Raw genomic sequence first — 25705 nt, forward strand, 5'->3', positions numbered from 1 at the left:
CCAATGAAAGAACAGTTATTTCTACAACCTAACTCTACACCCAAAAAAGGAACTTTGGATGGCAGCCTGTGTGCCATGACAACGGTGAGCGAGATCAGGGCTGACTGAGCCCGAGGTAAAGTGGGTAAGAATAACGTGGCTTCGTCGACGGACTGGGGGGCAGGTTGAGGAAGCCATTTTGGTTTGGTTGACCTCCCGTCCAGCTATCGGACTAGGAGAAGCTAAGCACAGCGTCGAACCCACCCAGCGGCCTGGGCAGGAAGGGACTGAGATAGTGAACCACTTTAGCACTGTTGGAAAGCACAGCTCTATATTAATGGCGGACAGATTAACTGCAAGACCGGAGAGGGGGTGGGGGAAAAGTTGAGGGCCAAGTATAGGTTCCCTATGTTTAGAACGATGGGTAGGGTCGACAGGCTCTCTGCCAAGTTGGAGGGGGGGGGGGGGGCAACTGGGGCGCCGTCTGCCAGGGTTGCAGGGTGAGGAGTGGCTACATGTTTATTATTAGTTGTTTTGTTATGCAGTTTTCTATGTTACAGAGAAAGAGCAGATGGCACTCTTCAACACGACCAAGACACTGGGTCCGACACAGGGGGACCGTAGGGGCACTGGGAGGGGGGACATCTGGTGAAGCCCCGACACACTGTTAATAAAGAAACCAGAACAGCTTTTACATGACAGGGCAAGTCCAGGTTGAAATGAAAATAATGTCCTGGAATGTAAATGGGCTAGGAAGTAAAGTTAAGCGAGGCATCGTGTTTCAGTTTATTAAAAGACACTCCCCGGATGTGGTTCTCTTGCAGGAGACCCATCTAATGGACAATAGTTGTAAGGCCTTGAATCGCTGGGGCTACGAAATGAAGGCGCATGCAGGCTACACATCTGGTTCACGGGGTACGGGTCCTCAAGAAAAGCCTACCCCTCATCATAGAAAAAACATGGACGGACAGTCTGGGTAGATATGCAGAGGTTTCGTGGATAAGGCCTGGCGAAGTAATCAATATTATGTCCCTATATGTCACCCACATGTTGGTAGACTCCACGTGACAAACATGGGGGCACAAATACTGGAACTCCCTATGGGTCGTCTATATATGTGAAGAAACTTTAACATGGCAGGCTGCGACTTGCTGGATCGTATGTCACCTAGAGCCCAAACCCCCAGGCAGATAAGACTGGTAGATTTTTTTGTCCGCGGTCAGCTTGATAGATGCCTGGAGATCTCTAAACCCCACTACACCAGGGTACACGTTCCACTCAGGAGCACATGGTAGTCGTTCACGAATTGACTTTTTGATTTCGCTCACCACACTCCTCACTCACTTCTCGGAGGTCCAACACTTGGCGAGAGGTATCTGACCACTTTTCCATATGGGCAAATTATAAGGTGGGTGGACCGCGACGCGGGGGCCTGCTGGCAATAAATCCTGGGTACATTAAGGTACCCAAAATATGAAAAGGCCTCGAAGAAGCAACTAATCTTTACTTTCAGGAAAACGTTAATATATTCGCTTCGCCACAGATATTATGGAAAGCATATAAGACGGTGGTCAGGGGTCAGGCCCTTTCGCTTATATCTGGACACAAAAAAGAGAAAAGAGCGACAGTTGTGAAACTTGAACAGGAAATCCTTGACTTAGAACTTCAAATCATACGAAACTACGATAATGACGCACAACACGTTAAAACTTAAACAAGACTATAGAGACAGCTTTACAGAGGAGGCCAGGAATAAAATTAACGAGACTCAACACCGGATATATGAAACTGGCAACAAAGCAGGCAAACTACTGGCCTGGTTGGATCAGCGCCAGAAAGCAGATAGAAGGATCCCATCGCTCACCTCTAGATCCGGGGAGGAGATCAGAAACCCGTTAGGTATTGCTGAGGCATTTGCAGACCATTATGCGGAGGTATACTCCACCAGTACAGAATACCCAGAACAGGAATCCCTTGAGTTCCTGAGGGATATCTCACTCCCGGTGTTGACGGAGGAAGAGCGCCAGCCTCTGGAAGAGGACTTTACGATAGCTGAAATAACTCAAGCGATAGGAGCCCTGAAGTCGGGAAAAGCATTGGGGCCAAACGGTATCCCAATTGAATTATACAAATTCACAGCGCAGGCGACTGCGCCTCACTTACTGACAGTGTTTGAGGAGAGCAACACTATTGGCAGACTCCCAATAGATCAGACACTGGGGACTATTGTGGTAATTCACAAGGAGGGAAGGCCGAGGGACTAATGTATGTCGTACCAGCCAATTAAGTTGCTGATTGCAGAAACAAACATTCTTGCTAAACTATTGGCGCAGCGGCTTCTCCCTCTACTCCCGGCCTTGGTCCACCCGGAACAATCCGGATTTATGCCAGGACACAACACTGCCCTGAACCTCAGGTGCCTGCATGGTGTCTTGGGACGTGCACCTATCCCTAGACGCTCAGATGGCCTTTGACACCGCCGAGTGGCCTTATATAGTGGCGGTGCTCAAACGCATGGGATTCGGACCGCGATTTCTATCTTGGCTCTGCCTCCTGTACACAGCACCGCAGGTAGTGGTCAACGGGGAAAGTTCGCGTATATTCCCGCTGCAGCGTGGCACAAGACAGGGATGTCCCCTGTCCCCCCTAGTCTTCGGGTTGATACTTAAGCTAGTGGCGGCATGGATCAGGAGCGATCCAATAATACATGGCCTACGATGGTCAGTGGACTGGGAGGACAGGATCTCGCTGTATGCCGATGATATCCTTTTATATGTGGCATCCCCCGAGCCTCTATAGCAAGAATACTAAACATTTTTGCTACATTTGGTAGGTACTCAGGCTATTGTATCCAAAAAAGGGGAGGGGGGGGACCAGGAGCTGGTTAATGGTCCAGTGCCTGTGCTCCGAGAAGTCAATAGGGTAATTACTAGAAGGCACTGTTCCATGGTCGGTATGGTAGAAAGTCAACCATGACCGTACCTCGAAAAGAGGAAAGTAAAGAGGAAGGGATGGATCTATCTGTTCGTGGTCTAGGATGGGGTACTCAGGATGGGGGGGAGACAACAAAAGTGTCTCTTGTTGCCCTCACACACCCCGAAGGATGTCATGCTTCATCATTGGGCAGTGCTCCTCGTCGGGCCGGCGGTGCAATGCCCTACGGGTCCCCCGAAGGGTCTCTTTAGCGGAGATCTTTTAAGAGAGCTGCCGATTGGTGCATGCGGGTATGTGGAGGGGGAGTGCCAAGGTCAGTGGTGACGGTAGTGTGTGCAGGAATAAAAATACCTAAGGGTTACCTGGGAAGCTAATTTAATAAGAAGGTACCCTTGGTACACTAAAAAACGTGGAAAGATGTTACTAATCAAAACGTAATGTGTCAGTAGTAACTGAAGATACAGGTCAAATGGTCGACATGTTTCGCGCCTTTTAGTGGTCAGAACGATCCATGGCGCTTCATCAGGACCAGTAGAGGTGAAGAGTGTGGGGAGAGGTGCCCAGACTATGTGTAGTGGGGGGGGTAAAATATCACCCTCTCACTCGGCAATAAAGGGGGGGGGGGGGAGTACAGTGTCTCCTAAACAGGTAGTGTGTGAAAAAAGGAGTCTGTTGTGCCCCCTTTGCGTTGTACCTATAATAAGAGTTAGAATTACTCCTTGAGTTAAAAAGCGGCGTAGGAGGCCCACACCATCTAGGGGGGTTGCTCAGGTGACGGCACTGGAAACCTGCCCGGTCCAGACGCCTGCTCGGAGGTGCAGGCGTGAGAGGGTGATATTTTACCCCCCCCACTACACATAGTCTGGGCACCTCTCCCCACACTCTTCACCTCTACTGGTCCTGATGAAGCGCCATGGATCATTCTGACCACTAAAAGGCGCGAAACATGTCGACCATTTGACCTGTATCTTCAGTTACTACTGACACATTACGTTTTGATTAGTAACATCTTTCCACGTTTTTTAGTGTACCAAGGGTACCTTCTTATTAAATTAGCTTCCCAGGTAACCCTTAGGTATTTTTATTCCTGCACACACTACCGTCACCACTGACCTTGGCACTCCCCCTCCACATACCCGCATGCACCAATCGGCAGCTCTCTTAAAAGATCTCCGCTAAAGAGACCCTTCGGGGGACCCGTAGGGCATTGCACCGCCGGCCCGACGAGGAGCACTGCCCAATGATGAAGCATGACATCCTTCGGGGTGTGTGAGGGCAACAAGAGACACTTTTGTTGTCTCCCCCCATCCTGAGTACCCCATCCTAGACCACGAACAGATAGATCCATCCCTTCCTCTTTACTTTCCTCTTTTCGAGGTACGGTCATGGTTGACTTTCTACCATACCGACCCTGGAACAGTGCCTCCAGGTACTCAGGCTATGTCATCAACTGGGCCAAATCCGTAGTGTTTGTTCTTAGCGGACAGAGACCAAAGCTACCGATGGACTGTGAGGCGCAGATAGCCACAGACGGATTTCGACACCTGGGCATTTTTTATAACAACTGATCAGGCGCGCTTTTTAACCAGGAACCTGCGACCTCCTATGGAGTGCCTTAAAAGAGATATCCACCATCGGCGTGCCCTCCCTCTCTCACTCCTCGGTAGAGCGGCCCTGTTTAAAATTATGGCCCTGCCGAGATTCTTATATGTATTACAAAACAAGCCCTTCCTGTTCCGGACTCATACTTCAATTCGATAGACAGTGAGGTGCGCTCCCTCATGTGGGACAGTGGCCCCCCAAGAATCGCCCTCAGTAACTTGACCCGTAGCTGGTATGATGGCGGAATCGCGTTGCCACATATCCAAATGTATTACAGGGCGGCTCAACCCGCAACCATTAACCAATGGGTCCACCAGTCTCTAACAGAGCCAGCGTACCACATGGATCGGCTGGTACTACACCGAGAGGCTATCTTCATGTGCTTTATACTGAACCACGACAACTCCAGCTGGAGGGTCCCACGGCGGTGACAATCCATCATTGGCACTCGGCTCTCGCCAAATTAGGGTGGAAGAATAGACTCACCAAAGCCACACCCCTTTGGGACTCTCAACAACTGGGTGCCTCAGAAATAACAAAAGGTTTCGCTAAATGTAACCTAATCGGAATCTCGAGGTTGGGGAACTACACACGGGGACATAAATGATCTCATTTGAACAATCACAAAAGACACATGAACTGGCCCGGACGGAGTATTTCCATTATTTACAGATCTGACATGAAATTCAAGCAGCAGTGTCCCGGGGAACTGAACTCCTGGAGTCGTCTCCCCTAGAGTGTAGGCTCCTGGAGGAACATTTGCCCTGAAAGGCAGTCTCGCTCACATACCGAAAGTTTATTAACAACCTACCAGTCACTCCTATGGCCCTGAAAGATCGCTGGGGTTTAGACATACCTGACCTACAAGAAGAGGACAGACCCGAAGTGTAGGCGTCCCAGAGGGAGGTAGCAATTAGGGCCCGGTACAGATTAGTCCAGCTCAAAATACTGCATAGGGTATACATCTCCTGCACTACATTGGTGAAGATGGACCGCAGGGCAGACGCAACCTGTAAAAGAAAGAGTGGGGGAGTGGGATCGTTTTATCATATCATATGGATGTGTCAGGAGATTCAGGAATACTGGTGGGAGATCTTGTCATGCATGTCGGGGGTGGTAGGAGAAGAGCTCACACTTTCGCCTAAGTGGTGCCTTTTAAATGTGTGGGAAGACACCAACCTGGGACAAGCAGATCAAACCTGGGTGACTCTGGGTCTTATGCTGGCAAAATGCAATATAGCTTGCCATTGGGGGGTTATGCCCCCACCCACACGCCAAGACTGGAAAAGAGATATGGACTGGTGTATGCTGCTGGAAAAAACAGTCTATGTGAAAAGCGGGTGCCCGAAAAAATGGGTGAGAATTTGGAACTAATATTGGGGTAATCCATGCATACCTCCAGTGGGTAAAACAATCCTCTCCGCTATACACTCAGAGACCAACTGATGGCAACATCAATATAATGGTGGGTAAAGAAGCCGGTGACCCTGCGATGATCAATCAATCAATCAGGGGTTTGTAGAGCGCTAGCGACTCACCTGGAATGGGTCTCAAGGTGGTGAGGGAGGTGGGGCAGGGGAGGGGGTTCCGCAGATCCTGGAGGATTACTGAGTTACATCGAAGAGCCAGGTCTTGAAATCCTTTAGGAATTTGCGGAGCGATGCAGTCTGTTGGAGGTGTAGAGGGAGGGAGTTCCAAGCCTTGGCCGCGAGGAGGGAGAAGGAGCACTCTCCTGTTCTGCTTTTCTTGATTCGAGGTACTGTTGCGAGGGAGGGCTGGGCCATGGAACACGAGGCATGGTTCAGGTTGGCAGATCTGGTGTTGTGGAGGGCCTTGTGTGGACGGATGAGAAGTTTGAAGGTGAGTCTCTTCTCGACCGGGAGCCAGTGTAGGATCCATAGGTGCTGGCTGATGTGGCAGGGGCGCGGTAGGTTGAGGACTAGTCTGGCGGCAATGTTTTGGAGTTTGCGGTGAGGTTCTTGCTGATCCCGGCTTAGAGTGCGTTGCTGTAGTCAAGTCTGCTACTGATAAGGGCGTGTGTGACAGTTTTCCTGTGTTCTGGGGGATCCCCTTGAAGGTCTTGCGGAGAAGGTGTAGGATGTGGTAGCAGGAGGAGGTGATGGCATTGACCTGGCGGTCCTTGATCAATAGTGTGGTCATAAAATCTGCATGATTGAGAAGCAGTAGTATCTCCTGGAGAGTGACCATGCGGACGGACTTCTTTTGTAGATATTTGTTGAATTTTGATGACTCTCCTAGCAGAAGTAAGAGCCAACAATAAAGCAACTTTCAGCAACTTTCCAGGAAATGTATTTGAGCTCAGCTCTGTGTATAGGCTCAAAAGTTTGTTTCATAAATTGAGCCAGAACCAGATTAAGTCTCCATTATGGAGCACCAGCTCTTACAGGAGGATATACTCTGAAAGTCCTTTCATAAACTGTTTTACCAGCTGACATGAACAAAGAGATAAACCACCAGAGGAACGCCTGTAAGTAGAGATGGCGGCCAGATGTACCTTAATAGATGTGAATATAAGACCAGATTTAGCATGGGAGAGCAGATAAGGTAACATTTTAGCTGGAGAAGACTCAAGTGGGTACACAATGTTACAAAGGCACCATGAACAGAAACGTTTCCATTTGAGAGTGTAAGTTTTAATCGTGGATGGTGCCCTTGCTTTAGAAAGGATGTCCCTACAGTCTTGCGGCAGGTCTAATTCCTTTAACTCAACGAGTTCAGTAACCACGCATGTAGTTGCAGCGGGGCTGGATGCGGATGAAGAATCTGGCCCCTGCTCAATGTTAACAGTGTCGACGATACTGAAAGGCTATAAGGTCTGCAGTATGAGAGCAGGGGAAGCTCTGTGAACCAGTGCCGGCATGGCCAACGTGGAGCAATGAGAATCATTCGGCATGGCTCCCTTTTCAGTTTAATCAGAAGCCTTGGAATTAACAGAAAAGAAGTGAACGTGTAGGCGAAGATCCCTGTCCACCTTAACAGAAAGGCGTTTCCCCATGAACCTTTTTCTGGCTCCCAGCTGGCAAAGAATTGACATTTCCGGTTCATCTCTGGAAGCAAAGAGATCCAAGTTGGGCTTGCCCCACATCTGGAAGATGGACTCAAGAACCGTCTGATCCATCTCTTGCCACGAATGGGAGCTAGAAGTCCTGCTCATTGTATCCGCCAGACTGCTCTTCACTCCTGGGAGATGTTCTACCTTGAAAGATATGTGGTGAGAGAGAAGCCACTTCCAGATTTCCTGTGCTTCCTGCGATAGGATGTGGGAGCGTGTGCCTCCTTGTTTGTTCAGGTAATGCATTCATGTGGTATTGTCTGTCCTTATCAGAACCGAGGATCCCTGAATCCTTGGGAGGAAAGCCTATAAGGCTAGAGAAATGGCGCAGAGCTCCAGAAAATGTATATGCATCCATGATATCGCTTTGGACCACTTGCTCCTTATCCAGAGATCTTGAAGTTGGGCCCCCCCATGCTTCTAGAGGACGAAATCCGACGTCCAAGAAAAGAAAGTTAGCCCTTAATTGAGATTTCTGGGGCGCTGCCACCAGAGCAGAGCTGCCTGCATGACTGGAGTTATTCGCACCAGGTCGTCGAACGATCCAGTAACCTGAAGCCATTGAATGTCTAGTTCCTCCTAAATTGATCTCATTCTGAGACGAGCGTAAGGTACCATTAGAATTGCAGAGGACATCATGCCCAGTAGAGATTTTATCAGCCTCACAGAAGCAAACCTTTTCCTCTTAACTTTGTTGCTGGGGAAATGAGATGTGTTTGCCTTTCTGTGGAAAAGAATGCCTTGTCATGGATAGGGTCTAAGACTGCTCCGAGAAAGAGCGTCTTTTGAGACATTTGCAGAACTGACTTCGGAAAATTGAGAGTTAGCCCCAGGGAACAAAACATTTGTAGGCAGACTGAACTTGCTTTTGAGGCTTGTCAAAAAGACAACCTATCACTAACCAGTCGTCTAGGTAAGGAAACAGCTGCAAGCCCTGCAGCCTGAGATGAGCAGCAACTGGAGCCAGACATTTGGTGAATACTCTTGGTGCTGACCGCAGACCAAAAGGGAGAACTCTGAACTGAAAATGAGCACCTGCCACAGTGAAACGGAGAAACTTTCGATGTTTGGGATGAATAGGGAAGTGGATATATGAATCCTGCAAATCTAGGGTCGTCATAAAATCTGCATGATTGAGAAGCAGTAGTATCTCCGGGAGAGTGACCATGCGGAAGGACTTCTTTTGTAGATATTGGTTTAATTTTCTTAGATCTAGAAAAGGCCTCCACTCTCCCGACTTCTGTCTTATCAGAAAAAAACAGGAATAAAAACCTTTCCCCTCCAGCGAGTGAGGCACTCTTTCTATAGCTCCTTTCCGGAGCATAACCATGGCTTGTTTTCTGAGAAGTTTTAAATGAGGTGGAAGCCTCTTCAGAGGGGGATGAGATTTTTATGAATTCTAGGGTCTGATAATACTTTACTATGTCCAGGACCCACTTGTCCAAAGTGATTATTCTCCATTGGTCGAAATGTAAAGAAATATTTGCAGCACTGGGGTTGATGCGTGGCCGAATTGTTGCAGGTACTGGGGAGGTGTCACTGTTTTCTAGCATTGTCCCTGGCCTTAGGGAGCTGCTTTCTTCTGCTTTGCTGTCTGGAGTAAGCGGCAGCTGGAGGGGCTCTATAAAATTGCTGTTGTTGATAGCCATATCTATATTGGTAAGTCTGTGGTTGGTATTTCTGATAGTTCCCTTGAAAGGAATATGATCCTCTGGCACGGGCTCCTCAAAAGGGTGTCATCCTATACTGGAGTGTTCCTAAAGATTTAGCTGTATCTGTATCCTTCTTCATTTCCTGTAAGGCATCGTCAATGTGTTTGCCAAACAGTGCGTCCCCATCGAATGGCCTAAGATCTTTTTTTGCACCTCAGGACGAAAGGTGGTAGATTTGAGCCATCCTTGTTGGCGGAGCCCTGCTATTCCAGCTAGTTGCCTAAAACCTAACAAAGCCAAATATATAGATATGTCTATAATTACCAATGCTGACCTTTCCCCTTCAAGCAGAATCTTTCTTGCTTTTTGTAGTCCGGCAAAAAAAAAAAAAAAAAAAAGAGGAACGTTGCAACATCAGACCACATTTGGCAGTCATATCGCCATAGAATTGCTAAGGAATCTGCAGCACGTCCTGATGCACCCGCCATAGTGGTGAATCTCTTGCCAATATTGTCCAAGTGCCTTCCATCCTTATCGGGTGGCGTAGTAATGGGTACCAAAGGATTTCTGAGACCTCCCTGCACAGCCTGGGAAATTACTGAATCCGACTTACGTTGTCCTACCAGGCATGCAGGTGCATCGTCGGGGGGCTTGTATTGTTTGCCAATTCTCGAGAGGATTGCCGGCACTGAATAGGGATTCTTCATAATTTTATCTCCTTCTTACCAGATATGCTCAATGATGGGAATTGCACGGACAGATTTTCTGTTTTGGTCCTTAAAATAATATAAGAAACAGCCAGACTGCTTAATAGGCATGGGTAGGTGGAACCGATTTACTGCTCTCTCCATAATAGCATGAAAGCCCCCAATATCCTTAGGAGGAGAATCAATTGCTTGAGGAGCTGGCGGAGAAGGTGTCAGAATTAGGTAGTCCTCCCACTCATCTATGGTAGTAGGCGTCTTAGGGATCTCACCTTCTTCAGAGACATCATCATCATCATCCTGTGGCATCTGATCTTGTGGCACAGATACATGATGCTGAGCCTCCATCGTGGGTACTGAAGGCGCTGCTGAGTCTTGAGCAGGCTGGGGACACCTTTGCTTCTGCAGAGAACCTGCTGCAGCAGGGAACCAATTGTGGTAATCCTGTAGCATAGCTGTTAAGTCCTCTACTAACGCCTTAGGCATTTGAATCATGGGCTCTTGGCGAGGAATCAACACCTGTGACCTTTCCACAGGTTGATGGTAGTGTGTGCCATAATATCCATCCTCATCCTCTTGAAATTTTATGTGGAGTTGAGAAGGGCTGCGGGCCAGACTGAACAACCCATCATCCTCAGATTCCTCCAAAAATTGACTAGGAGGCAAAGGAGAGTTGTAAGAAGAGTCCTGGTAGAAACCTCTCGCCGACGGGATCGTCGGCGAGAACCTTTGTGTCAAAATTGGGGTGAACTGTAATGAAGAAGGCATTCTTTGTTGCGGCGTCAATGAGATCTTCGTCGCCAGTAAAACAGACACAGTCTATGTTGAAATAACTGATGCCAAAGACGGAGTAGTCATCATCGATGCTGTCGATGGCAGAACTATTGTCGACGAAGTTGTCGTCGTCGACGATCAAGGCTCGTCCGCGACGGAAGAGACATTGACAGAGTCGAAGTTTTCATTGTCGGAGGCCTTGCCGACAGTGTAGGTGCTGATGGCAAAGAGGTTACCGTCGGCGATGGCCCTTACTTCTTTCTTTTTTACGGAGTTTTATAGAGCGCGAATTTGACCCAAAGGTATTGGATATCAGAGTGCTTTACACTAGCACCAGTTGTGTTACATGAGGAAACATTCATTTTTGTTAAGCACGGGGAGATTAAGTGATTTCCCAAGAATCACAGGATAATGCGCGTCCTTGCTGAGACTCGAACCCGGTTCCCCAGATTTGAGGTCGACCGCCCTAGCCGTTAGGCCAACTCCTCTACTTCTGTGGAAGATGTAAGCGCCGATGAGAAAAGACGAGGTACCAAATCCACCTCGTCGTCAACGATGTCTTTTACGATGAAGAGGAGGTCTTGACAGACTCTGACTGAGTCTTAGGCTGTTTTGAGGCAGTTTTTGGGGACCTTTTTGAGGCAGCTTTCCCCACTGGTTTCTCCTCAGAAGGGAATGGCAGCTTACCTTTTTTAGAGGCAGTATGCTGAGACTTACAATGGGTCTTTTTTTTGTAGATATCTTGTGTCTCTCAGAGGATTCCTCAGATCTGTCCCTTTTCTTTGCCAGATGGACGTCTGGTAACTAATACTGCCTTCCTCATTAGACTCCACAGAGGTCTTTGATTTCAGGCTTTCCAGCCAAATAAGTAATCTGCCTTCCCTGTCTTTTAAGGTCTTGGAGGAAAAAGTCCTGCAGATCCTCCAGTTCTTTACTTTATGAAGAGGGTACAGTCAATAGATACAATCCTTGTTGGGATCTTCAAAATGTAGCCTTTTCTTCCCATATGGCCCACAAGGCCTGAATAATCCTTTCTTAGAATAATCAGACATCATGTACTCTCAAATTACACTGGAGGAGAAAGACAACTGAGCAGAGCTCAGGGAGACTCCCTGTCACAATGAAGTGTGGTATAAAATCTGAGGGACTTGCCTCTCTGTGGAGTGTTCTATAGGGTGCTATAGCCTGATTGGCTGTGTTTCAACTTTGGTTCTTTTTTACAAAAGTACAGGGACGGGTTACTGCAATGACTATGCAGTGTATTATAGCATATTATGATATGTATTACTGCTATTATATATATGTTTATTTTTAACGTGAGACTCCCACCTCAATGGCGTGAATGATTCAAGCATGTGAATCTATGAAAGATCTAATACTCGATAAATTAAGTCTCTCCTCTTTACTTGAATTTTCCAAATGAACCACTGATGAATTAGCTTTGTAATGGTTGGATACGAAAGGAACTCATAATAAAAAGCATGACTAAATTGTACTCACTAATGAATTGACTAAACAATTAGCGTTTAGATTCTGGTAAATGATAAGTAGGGATCCATATAGAAGATTAATCCTGAAGAAAGCCATCTGACCTTTTTGGCAACTATATATGGTTGGAACACGTAAACCTAATGATGTGGGAGCCCATAAAAACGCTATCAACATCACATGCTGTGTTTAACCTTGTCAAAGGTTCCTCTAATAAAATCTACAAGATACAAGAGACAAACAGGCAATTTTAGACAGAGATCCCTCACTAATACAATCAAAGAGGTCCGCTGTCACACAGCATAGAGGCCACCCAGGTATACTAGGTATCTGGGGTGAGGGCTGAAGGATGAAGCATGCAACTATTGGTTCTAGTGGGTGAGGGTCCTTCTAAATAATCAAGTACATTCCCCAACAGGTTGACGGAGAGGGTTGAATAGAATCTAGACTGAGTTCTCTCCTCTTTGCTTATAGGAGTAATAATTGTGGCATCACTTAGGGGTCTAACACTTGAGCAGTCATGTTTAATGACCCGGGTGAAGGCAAGCTTGCTTCATAATTTCCTTAGCTCTGTGAAAGTACATTCTAAAGGTGGTAGATGTGGCTGAAAAAAGTACAGCCCTGAGTCTGGTTTTGCTAAAATATTCAATTTGCTGGAATGTTAATCTGTAGCGTTGATTTGGAATGGAGACTGCATCTACAGCACTGGGTCTGATTTTTTAGGCCCTGGAAACTTGGTCCAATTACCTGGAGTGCTTGGTGTATTAGGTACAATAGCTTTAATACAATCCTTTGAGAAGGTGGAAGCCTACGCGCAGTCAAATTAACTCTAGTATGTGATCCAAGGGTTTGTGATGCAAGAGCAGCATTGCAGCTGAATTTTACACCTTTTAAATTCACTTTTAAGAAGAATTTTGGTGCTCTGAGATGCGTTACCCATGCATGAAATGAATATATGCAACTATGGATTGAAAGATGTGAGGCATCCCAATTGAAGAACGTCCAAATTTGAGCTCACGTGGGAGATTTCACTATGTCATCTATTTGGGGGTTCAAGAGTAAGGCCTCCATTTGGGATGCTACATAGCATTCCATGCGTCTGTTGCTGGGGTGCTGGTTGTAAATCTGTAGGCCAGGCCTGAATGTCTTGTGTCAGTCCACATTTTCTACATCCGGGTATTTCTGTCTTATTCAGGTTGAGACTAAAATGAATAAGGGTCATCCAGTAGGTGAGCAAGGAAGGTGCCAGCATTGATGATGTGTCATTAAGGTCCTGGAACATGAGGATCACTGCACTATTTTTTTAGTAATTGAAGCAGGTAAGACGAAATAATTGAATCAAACCAGGACGAGACCAGAAGTGGATTTTGAAGAGAAACTGGGAAAAGGTTACACCCAAGCTGGTATGGTTTGGAGGTGTATGATGTTAGGAACATTAACTATGGTTTACCAAGAAGGGGCCATCAAATGAAAGACTTTTTCATAAATACTCACACTCTGGAGCCTGGTCAGTTGTACTGGGTGATGCAGATGAGAGTCTAGTAGAATAAGCACAGCTGATCCTTTGGAGCCTGCTTGTGTTCTGACCTTGTCCATACTAATAGCTAGGATTCTGTCCCTCAGCAGCGGCAGAAGCTAGTCTGCATCAGAATTGTTTTTAAATGAATTACAGCATAGAGCGTAGATTGCCTTTTTATTGGTTTGCGGAAAAATGATTCATCCTTTTGCCCTTGGTCTGTATTTGGCAAGTAAAGTTCTGCCCAGACCAGCTTCCATTAGAGAAGGCTTAATGAATTAGCATTTGATCTGATTTGGCATAGCAGAAATAGCGAGGAAAAGGTTTCATTTCTGCGGCAAAGGTCTTAATAGATCAGACTTTATTGAGCTGCTAAAGGCATGGGTCGGGGAGGGGGAATCTAGATGTTTTTGCTGCTTGATTATTAGTAATAATAATGATTATTCTGACAAGGGAGATACTGCCTTTAGGATGATTGGTTTTGGTTGTTGTAATTTGCAGGTCTTGTTCAATGCATATGCTGTTCAATTGTATCTTTGTACTCAGGAGAGAGTGTAGTTGTTTGTTCTTTCACAGAGGTGTAGAAGCCAGAGAATGTCAAAGTATGCCAGACAGTGCCATTTAATATGGGCTCATTGTTGGGCCCTTACCTATGATATTCATGATCTGATCCTAAATGTCAGATCAAAGTGTAGGCATATCCAATATTTCAATTGAATATGACCACAGAAATTGGTCAAGTTTTCTGTGAGCTGCAGAGCATAGGAAGAACCCATTGTAGCAGGCTTAAGTACTGAAATAGTGCTTTGGAGAGCACATTGATTTGGTAGGTAGGAGCCAGAACATAGCCAAAGAGCACACACAAATCAGGTGTTCTTTAGTGTACATGAGACAGATGGAAGCTCCATAGTTTGTGAATGCCAAGATGGAGATTTGGGTGAGATTAAAATTATGTTTCACAGATATCTTGATGTTTGCTCTGTCGAATCCAGATGCCCAGTGGCATTCTTAGGCTTGTTTTCCAGGGAGGCCATTGGCACACCTAATTTTTGTTAATGATAGGTCAGGTTGTTGGTTGGCATGAGGAGACTCCGTGTTCTAGGGGACCAAAGCTGGGAAAAGGAAGAAGGAGGGTTGGAAAAGTGGCACACCTGATGCATTTCAGTGCAGGTTTGGTGGTCAGCTGGCATGATGAATGCTTTTTCCTTCAATAAATCATACATTTTGGCTTCCCAGGCTTCAATGTAACTGAGCTGTGAAATGAACAGTTACACATTCTCTCTATTGTTGATACTTTGTAAAATGTTGCTCAGCAAAAGCAAAGTCACACTTGGATCAGTTGCACTCAATCTTTTGTCAGGTGTGTAAAATAGGAGCAGAACAGACGTGTACAGGACACTGGCACTCTCCACTAGAATTCCCAAAAGTATACAAGTCATCCATTGTATCCTACAAAAGTAAGTTAGACATATTTCTAGACTAACATCAGATGTAAATTCCATGGTAGACACAACAGTGGTCCATTTAATTAGCCTCCTGGAAACTGGACTCTTAAGGGTAAGACTCAATATAACTAAATGAAGTTTCCCAATGGAAAAAGAAAAAAAGTGTGAGTAGGAGATAGAGAGTTTTTGCTCTATGGTGTTAATCTGTCTAAATTAGTCACGAATTTAACAGGTTCGATAGACTCACAGAGTAATTATAAACCACCAAGGTCAAAAGATTAATACATGGGAAGCTTTTTAGTTCTTCTAAGCAACTTACAAACAAGGATTTATAAAGGCTTTCTATGTTGTCTGAACCATACACTGAAGAACCAATACTGGATTTATACGATACACTATTTTCGGTTATCAAGGAATAAAAATAATCAGTCATATGTATTAGTTGCTAATTTCCAACGAAGATATATTTAAAACATACTGCTAGAGTGAATATTCATAACGAGTAATTGCCTAAAGGCTAAGCTTTCCTTTAGCAGACTCCAATAGACAGATTTAATCCTACTCGGCCCCCACCAAGTTCTCATATTCAAGGAGATAAGAGGACCAAAGCCTGGTGACTCCTGGCACTTCGATTTACCTAACCTAGCTCAAGGAGACAAATGTCTCCCTTTCTTAAAATCATACGTGCTCTTGAGCAAGTAGTAGGCCAGATATATTGCAGGACAGGTTAAGCAAATGATTTGCAAACATCACCAATCAATGGCACAGAGAATGGACCGAAGGGACTTGCAGGCTTGCCCAGTCCATTGAACTGTAACCCTGCCTAATTCCCATCCTAGACATCACAAAAGCTCGCCATGGAGATTCCAATACTGCTATTGGCATAAATGAACTGACTAGTTAGCACTACAAGGACATGACTGTGCAGAGACCACTTAAAGGATAATTAGTCAGGATAGTATACCCGATCTTCCCTGTATGCTTGGACAGACATTAACACCAAACAAGTGACTAAGCAATAAAGAAGCCCCCCCCGAATACACTGACCAATTGTCCAAGGCATTGATACATCAGTGACAATGGGTATGACTAATCTGCCTCCAGACCAGAGTCGAAGAAGGTAAAAAATGGTATGGTAGCAACTACTTCTGGACCCTTTTTTAGCATTGTTCCAAATAGCTGTGCTGTGAGGATGCCCAAGAAATAATTAGTGAGATGGAAACACAACCAGTCATATACAGCACTGTGCTGGTCCTAAGTACAGACCACATGGACAAACGATGCAGCCCCTCACATGCAATGTATAGCAGTCTGTAGCAACTGGCCTTTAACTCTCAGTTTTTTCTCTAGATCATTTGGTGACTAAATGTGTTTTTTCACATCATCTGTTCAAACCCTCGTTCATCTAGAAGTCATATTGCTACAGATTCTATATGAACAAGGGAGGCTACTGCTGAGAGTAAACTCAGCAACTTAGAAGAGAGTAAGTGCATCTAAGTCACCAAGAGAAGTACAGTATTTTGGTATTAACCTACATGATTGCTCCAATTCAGAAACATCACTGATACCTTCAATCTGATTTTCGCCTTCAGAAAGACTTCTGTTACTCTGAACAACAGTTTTAGGCACTGGGTGGTCCGTTTCTTGTTTTTCTGAAAATGATGAAAAGCAACCGACATCTTTCATTATTTCTATTCTAGCTACAATTAACTTGAGCAAAGGTTCAGGTATCAGACGATAAACGGTTACATATGAAAATAATTGTACAATTTCACACCTAAAATGCTAATAGGGAAAAGGGTGATGTATCAACCACTGATGCAATTCAAAAGGTATAATTAAAGTGAATTAGGAATCAGTCCTCTTTATATTTGAGGTATAAAAATCAATGGCTCAAATGTCTTTTATTGGCATTTTATAGAACACATACACTTACCTGGATCCAGTGACCGGTGTGGTACTAGAAAGGGGGTCACCCTGACGAGAGGCAGAGGGGATTGGGTCAAGGGGTTGTGGAGAACATCAGAGTGGTGCGGGTTTGGCCAGTATGAGGAGCAGTCTTCTCAGTGGATATGAACAAAGACTAATCAGCGGGTAAGATGAGTCTCGCCACCCGTCAATAGAAGCACCTTAAGATAGCAGGGGCAGGTAGGATCTCATTAGTCTTGGGCTAGAAAGTGGATGCATGAGCCTCACATTTTATCGAAGTATGGCATCTTGCATTCTACGGAGGCCATGAGCTGTTCCATAGCAACAATGTCCCGTAGTTTGTGAAGCCAGTCTGAGTGGACTGGAGTGGTGTTCGTGCCCCATTTAGATGTGATGATTAGCCTTGCGGAGCAGTGAGCCATTGTCATGGCTTTCCCCCTATCGGATCGAAGTGGCTATGTCAGGTGGTTGGGGAGTCCTAAGAGAGTGTACCCGGAGAAATGAGGGCTATCCCTTTAAAAAATGTCATCAGTATCTTTAAGCACTTCCTCCCAATATTGCTTGAGCTTAGGGCATCTCCAGAGGAGATGTGAGAGTGTTCCTGTTTGGCCACAGTTCTGTCAGCCTATTCCTTGAATATGAAGGAGCGTTCTAGCTCAGATTCCCAACACAGTTGAGCCGGTGATTTGCTAGTTTCTGACAAGGTATTCAGAAAGTTTTAGATATTAGAGAGCAGGCCTTTATCGTCAGCTTTAGTGATCAGACATTTTTCAAATTTCGTCAGCACTCTGAAAGTGTGCAGGCAAATAGAGGGTTGAGTACCCAGTGTCTGGCTTACATGTAGTACCAGTATTCAGTCCTAGGTAGGTCATGAGGTATAGAAATGTAATTCTCTGCCTCTTGTACTCCCCAAAAGGCCTTCTCATTTAGAGTGCTTTGATTCACATGACATAGTTTCAAGCAGCCACACACCTAACAGAGGATCACTTACTATAGCCTTAGAGTCCAATGTAGCTGGCTGTACCGGCCATTAAAGGCCCGCTCCAGTATTAAAGGCCCGAAGGCGAGGGCCCTTAACAAGGAAGCGGGCCTTTAATGGCTGGTAGAGCCTGCTATGGAGGGCTATAAGGCTATTAGAACATTCTGTCCCTAGAGGGCTGAATGTTCTAATTTGTAAAAACAAAGGCCTCTCAGAGCCCGAGGGGGTTTAAATCCCCTCGGGCTCCGAGAGGCCTTTGTTCACAGCAACAGCTGTGTAATGAAAAAAACACTTGAATGTTGCTTTTCCGACTTCTAGCAGCCACTAGAAGCGAAGCCCAGAGCACTCAATTGTCTTTAATGGAGCACTCAACATTCCAATGTTCTAATAGGGAGTAATGACACTTGTATTTTCAGGATTCAATTCAGTTATATGTTACGAACCACAAAAGAAGCCTTTGCTATTGGATTACAATAGTGAATGTAGGTGGGTTTTGACCCTCGGCAGAAAAGCAGCTGGTACCATAAGTTTCCACTTGATATCCATTGCTGGGGTTGCAAAGCACGGAAAGGAGTACCCAAGTCACTAGTAGGAAGGAATACGTTCCTCCAGGTGAATTTGTACAGGGTACGAACCTTGGTGATGGAATGTGGGTTGAAAGTGTCTGACCCTAGGGATCAGAATCTACATGAGGGCAAGAGAACAGGGTATGAACCAGTCAGGACACTTGCAGTAGGGGAAATGGCTCAATATTGACACTACAGTATGATCTACATGACTCCCAACATTACCACTACCTACGCCTCACCCACGCCCTGCGGACTCACATAAGGTGCGGCACGACCATCCCAGAGTACTCCCCTCTGGAGGATAGGCTGCTCTTGGACCCGAAAGGAGGAAAACCCACCTCCACAATATACCGCAAACTCATCAATAACATGACGGACCCCCTGGTGACATTGCGGGAGAGATGGGTGGGGGAAATAGGTCAACTGGATGACGAAGACTGGCAGGATGCCCTACAGAGCCCAAGGGAGATTGCAATCCGTTGTAGGTTCCGGTTAGTACAGCTTAAGATTCTGCACCGAGTATATTACCCCTGCACCCATCTGTACGCCTGGGGAGGAGCCGATCGGCCCTTTGTGTACGGGTATGTGGGGAGGAGGGCACCTTCTATCACACCCTATGGGAGTGCTCGCAGATAGTCCCGTTTTGGACCAAGGTAGTTGACGTAATGACGGCAGTGGTGGGCTCAGTGGTCCCGCTGGAGCCCGATGGCTGCTATTAATGATTAGGAGCGACTCGGACTGGACTAGACACAAGGAGATTTGGCTGGCTCTGGCGGCGTGGGTGGCGAAGAGGAATATCGCGAGGGACTGGGGCTCGCGGACCCCGCCCCAATGGGACCAATGGGTACGGGACATAGACTGGTGCCAAAGGGCTGAAGAAACTATCTACAAAAGCAGACGTTGCACCGAAAAATGGCGTAAGGTATGGGGGCCATGGCGGAAATACAGGCAGACGGGGGGAGGACTAGGACCCTAACAGCTATTGTTATTTGTCTCATTTGTGTCCTTGAAGGTCAGTCATTGTTCAGAGGATGGGTAATTCACTGCATGTATCGTGCTAAATGTCCTGTATTGTTTGATGGTCTGAGCAAAGTTAATAAAAAGAATTTTAAAAAAAAGAAAAAAAAATATTGACACTACACAATTCCATAAACAGTAATCATGTACCACATAAAAACTTGCAACAATAGAATATAATCTCTCTGCAGAACTGTGTAGAGGAAAGGCTATCCATGCAACAGGTTATTGGGGTGTTCCACCACTGCAGAGAGCGGCAATTGCTGCGGCCGATCAACACTAGATCGTTCTAATGACCCTCCGTCTGAGACCACTGTTGCGCTAAGCATTCCTGCAAAGCATGCATGTAGAACTATGGCAATGCAGGATGCTATCATGCCTACGAGTCGCATGACTGTTCTGACCCCGAGATATTGATTTGGTTGAAAAAGAGGGAGAATGGAAAAACATGGATGCCCTCTCTGTGCAGGTGTGCAGCCAACACAGCAATGCACTTGGTAAACACCTGGGGCGCAGTAGTTACCCCAGAGGGGAGTACTTTGAATTAACCTGAGATACTGGCACGGGGCAGTGAGGACAATACCGAAATGGCGTCCGTTCCATCACTGTCGAGGCATGGTGGAGAGACGCTATGGAGAGACAGGTGTAGACCCTGAAGGAGAAACCTCTCGCCAACAGGATCATCGACTAGTACCTGGATATCAGAATTGAGGTGAACTGTAATGAAGACCTTCTTTGTTGCATTGTCGACAAGATCTTCGACGCCGGTGAAAAGGACACAGTCGATGTTGAAATAAATGTTGTCAAAGACGGAGTAGTCATCATCGATGCCGTCGATGGCAGAACTATTGTCGACGAAGTTGTCGTCGTCGATGATGAAGGCATCGTCGACGACGGGAGTGTCGTGGACAGAAGAGATGTTGACAGAGCCGAAGTTGTCGTCGGAGGCCTTGTCAACGGTGTAGGCGCTGACAGCGAAGAGGTTATCGTCGGCGATGGCCCTTTCTTCGTCGATGCTTCTATGGAAGATGCAAGCGCCGCCGAGGAAAGCTGAGGTGCCAAATTCACCTCGTCTTCGACGATGTCTTTCTCAACGACGAGGAGGTCTTGACAGACTCTGCTTGAGTCTTAGGCTGTTTCGAGGCAGTTTTGGGGGCTGTTTTTGAGGCAGCTTTCTGCACGGATTTATTCTCAGAAGGGCATGGCAGCTTACCTTTTTTAGAGGCAGTATGCTGACACTCACGATGGGTCTTTTTTGAAGATTTCTTGTGTCTCTCAGGGCATTCCTCAGATATGTCCCGTTTCTTTGCCAGATGGACTGACGTCTGGGAACTAATACTGTCTTCCTCATTAGACTCCACAGAGGTCTTTGATTTCAGCCTTTCCAGACAAATAAGTAATCTACCTTCCCTGTCTTTTACGGTCTTGGAGGAAAAAGTCCTGCAGATCCTACAGTCCTTTACTTTATTAAGAGGGTACAGGCAATAGATACAATCCTTGTGGGGATCTTCAAAATGTAGTGTTTTCTTCCCACATGACCCACAAGGCCTGAATAATACGTTTTTAGAAGAATCAGACATCATGGACTCACAAAATCCACTGGAAGAGAAAGAAAACTAAGCAGAGCTCAGGAACACTCCCTCTCACAACGACGTGCGGTAGAAAAACTGAGGGACTTGCCTCTCTGTGGAGTGTTCTAGAGTGTGCTAGAGCCCGATTGGCTGTTTTTCAACTTTGGTTCTTTTTTACAAAAGGACAGGGATGGGCTACTGCAATTGCAATGACTATGCAGTGCATTATAGCATATTATGATATGTATTACTGCTATTATATATATGTATTTTTTTACCGTCAGACTCCCACCTCGATGGCGTGAATGATTCAAGCATGTGAATCTATGAAAGATCCAAAACAGGATAAATTAAGTCGCTCCTCTTTACTTGAATTTTCCAAATGAACCACTGATGAATTAGCTTTGTAATGGGTGGATATGAAAGGAACGCATAATAATAAGCATGACTGAATTGTACTCACTAATGAATTGACTAAACAATTCGTGTTTAGATTCTGGTAAATGATAAGTAAGGATCCATATAGAAGATTAATCCTGAAGAAAGCCATCTGACCTTTTTGGCAACTATATATGGTTGGAACAAGTAAACCTAATGATGTGGGAGCTCATAAAAACACTATTAACATCACATGCTGTGTTTAACATCACCAAAGGTTCCTCTGATAAATCTACAAGATACAGGAGACCAACAGGCAATTTTAGACAGAGATCCCTCACTAATACAATCAAAGAGGTCCGCTGTCACACAGCATAGAGGCCACCCAGGTACACTAGGTATCTGGGGTGAGGGCTAAAGGATGAAGCAGGCAAACAGTGATTCTAGTGGGTGAGGGTCCTTTGGAATAATCGGGAACATTCCCCAACAGGTTGATGGAGAGGCTTGAATTGAATCTAGACTGAGTTCTCTCCTCTTTGCTTATAGGAGTAATAATTGTGGCATCCCTTGGGGGTCCAAAACTTGAGCAGTCATGTTTAATGACCTGGGTGAAGGCAAGCTAGCTTTACAATTGCCTTAGCTGGGTGATAGTGCGTTCGAAAGGTGGTAGATTTGGCTGAGAAAAAACAGCCTAGAGTCTGGTTTTGCTGAAATATTCAATTTGCTGGCATGTTAATCTGTAGCGTTGATTTGGAATGGAGACTGCATCTACAGCACTGGATCTGATTTTTTGGGGGCTGGAAACTTGTTCCATTTACCTGGAGTGCTTGGTGTATTAGGTACAATAGCTTTAATACAATCCTTTGAGAAGATGGAAGCCTGCGCACAGTCAAAATACCTCTAGTATGTGATCCAAGGGTTTATGATGCAAGAGCAGCTTTGCAGCTCAATTTTACACCTTTTAAATTCCATTTGAAGAAGAATTTTGGTGCTCTAATGTGCGTTATCCAGTCATGAAATAAATATATGCAACTATGGATTGAAAGATTTGAGGCATCCCAATTGAAATTGGAGCATATGTGGGAGATTTCACTATGTCAACTATTTGGGGGTTCAAGAGTAAGGTCTCCATTTGGGATGATACAGAGGATTCCATGCGTCTGTTGCAGGGGTGCTGGTTGTAGATCTGCAGGCCAGGCCTGAATGTCTTGCGTCAGTCCACATTTTCTACATCCGGGTATTTCTGTCTTATTCAGGTTGAGACTAAAATGAATAAGGGTCATCCAGTAGGTGAGCAAGGAAGGTGTCAGAATTGATAATGTAGTGTCATTAAGGTCCTGGAACATGAGGATCACTGCACTGTTTTTTTAGTAATTGAAGCAGGTAAGACGAAAGGATTGAATCAATCCAGGAAGAGAGCAGAAGTGGATATTAAAGAGAAACTGGGAAAAGGTTACACCCAAGCTGGTATGGTTTGGAGGTGTTTGATGTTAGGAACATTAACTATGATTCACCAAGAAGGGGCCATCAAATAAAAGACTTTTTCATGAATACTCACAATCTAGAGCCTGGTCAGTTGTACTGGGTGATGCAGATGAGAGTCTAGTAGAATCAGCGCTGCTGAGCCTTTGGAGACTGCTTGTGTTCTGACCTTGTCCATACTAATAGCTAGGATTCTGTCCCTCAGCAGAGGCAGAAGCTAGTCTGCATCAGAATTGGTTTTAAATCAATTACAGCATAGAGCATGTATAGCCTTTTTATTGGTTTGGAGAAAAATGATTCATCCTTTTGCTCTTGGTCTGTAATTTGCAAGTTAAGTTCTGTCCAGACCAGCTTCCGTTAGAGAAGGCTTAATGAATTAGCATTTGATCTAATTTGGCATAGCAGCAATAGCGAGGAAAATGTTTCATTTCTGCTGCAAAGTACTTAATAGAACAGATTTTATTGAGCTGCTTAAGGCATGGGTCAGTGGGGGGAATCTAGATGTTTTTGCTGCTTGATTATTAGTAATAACAATGATTATTCTGACAAGGGAGATAATGCCTTTAGGATGATTGGTTTTGGTTGTTGTAATTTGCAGGTCTCGTTCAATACATATGCTGTTCAATTGTATGTTGGTACTCAGGAGAGAGTGTAGTTGTTTGTTCTTTCACAGAGGTGTAGAAGCCAGGGAATGCCAAAGTATGCCAGGGACAGTGCCATTTAATATGGGCTAATTGCTGAGCCCCTACCTATGATATTCATGATGTGATCCTAAATGTCAGATCATAGTGTAGGCAATTGCAATATTTCAATTGAATATGACCACAGCAAGGGGTCAAGTTTTCTGTGAGCTGCAGAGCATAGGAAGAACCCACTGTAGCAGGCTTAAGTACTGAAATAGTGCTTTGGAGACCACATTGATTTGGTAGGTATGAGACAGAACATAGCCAAAGAGCACACCCTAATCAAGTGTTTTTTTTGTGTACATGAAGGCAGGTGGAAGCGCCATAGTTTGTGAATGCCAAGATGGAGAAATGGGTGAGATGAAAATTATGGTTCACAGATATCTTGATGTTTGCTCTGTCGAATCCCGATGTCCAGTGGCATGCTTAGACTTGTGTCCAGGGAGGCCGTTGGCACACCTAATTTTTGTTAATGATAGATCAGGTTGTTGGCTGGCATGAGGAGACTCTGTGTTCTAGGGGACCAAGCTGTTGATACTTTGTAAAATGTTGCTCAGCAAAAGCAAAGTCACACTGGGATTGGTTGCACTCAATCTTTTGTCAGGTGTGGAAAATAGGAGCAGAACAGACGTCTACAGGACACTGGCACTCTGCACTAGAATTCTAAAAAGTTTACAAGTCATCCATTGTTATCTACAAAAGAAAGTTAGGCATATTTCTAGACTAACATCAGGCGTAAATTCCATGGTAGACACAACCGTGGTCCATTTAATTAGCCTCCTGGAAACTGGACTCAATATAACTAAATGAAGTTTCCCCAATTGAAAAAGAAAAAAAGTGCGAGTAAGAGATAAAGAGAGTCTTCTGCTCTATGGTGTTAATCTGTCTAAATTATTCACAAATTTAACAGGTTCGATAGGCTCAGAGAATAATTATAAACCGCCATGGTCAAAAGATTAATACATGGGGATATAGATATATATATAGATATATTCACTTAAAAAACCATAGGTTTCACACATGTTATAGTTAGGTGGATATTTCACTCGTAAAAAACCAATGAAATTCCCCCGTTATAGTTAGTTCAGATAACTATAACTCGCGCGCCCGCAATCCACTGCTCATGACGTCACATATTACATCACTCATGACATGGTCAGTGGCATCACTCATGACATCACTGATGACATCATCCTTGTGATAGAGTCGTGGTCGCGCGAGTTATAGTTATCTGAACTAACTATAACGGGGGAATTTCATTGGTTTTTTACGAGTGAAATATCCACCTAACTATAACATGTGTGAAACCTATGGTTTTTTCAGTGAATTTGTACGGTTTTTTAAATGCTAATTTATTTATGTATTATTATTTTTTTTATATATATTTATTTTACAATAAACTACGTATTAAAAATTGTATATTTTTTTTTGGGGTTTCACGGTGCGCGCACGGTGCGCGCACCCCCGCGATTTTTTTAAAAAAAAGATATTTTTTTTTCTGCCTTCGGAGTCCTTCAGGGACCCCCTGACAAAGGCTAGGGGGTCAGGAACTCTCTACCCTGCCCCCTTTTCACGTTCGCCACCTTCCTTTTTCACTCTCGCACTGAAAACAAACAAAATGGCGGCCGACACTTCCTGATTTCGACCGATTAGAACGTTGACTAACATGTAACCACCAATCAGAATTACGCTCGCGCACGTTAGGGTGCTCGCACGGTGCGCGCACCCTGCACGCGTATAGATATTGATATGCTTTTAAATGCTATTTTCTCAGGAAATACTGAACAGATTTACACCGGACCTGCAAAAGGCACTTCCTTGACCTTATGGCTACCTCTCTGCCAAATTTCAAGTAATTCTGTTCAGCCGTTCGGGCTGTAGCTGCGTCTAAAGGTCCTATGGAAAAATGCATGGGGAAAACGCGTTTTGG

The 25705-nt window shown here is 45.2% G+C and overlaps 1 protein-coding gene across 10 annotated transcripts in view; it reads right to left on the reverse strand.

Annotated features, from left to right (window-relative positions):
• Nucleotides 1–25705, reverse strand: part of KIZ (kizuna centrosomal protein) — a 765937-nt gene that overhangs the window by 199243 nt on the left and 540989 nt on the right. For 5 of the 10 annotated variants that reach the window (XM_085612396.1, XM_085612397.1, XM_085612393.1 and 2 more), the window contains one exon: nt 16736–16819. The exons of the other annotated variants lie outside the window; for them this stretch is intronic. In XM_085612396.1, coding sequence (XP_085468522.1) covers nt 16736–16819 — 84 coding nt within the window. The remainder of the gene's footprint in view (nt 1–16735; nt 16820–25705) is intronic. 10 annotated transcript variants of the gene reach the window in all.

This window comes from Triturus cristatus, chromosome 6 (genome assembly GCF_964204655.1).
Source record: "Triturus cristatus chromosome 6, aTriCri1.1, whole genome shotgun sequence".
NCBI lineage: Eukaryota > Metazoa > Chordata > Amphibia > Caudata > Salamandridae > Triturus > Triturus cristatus.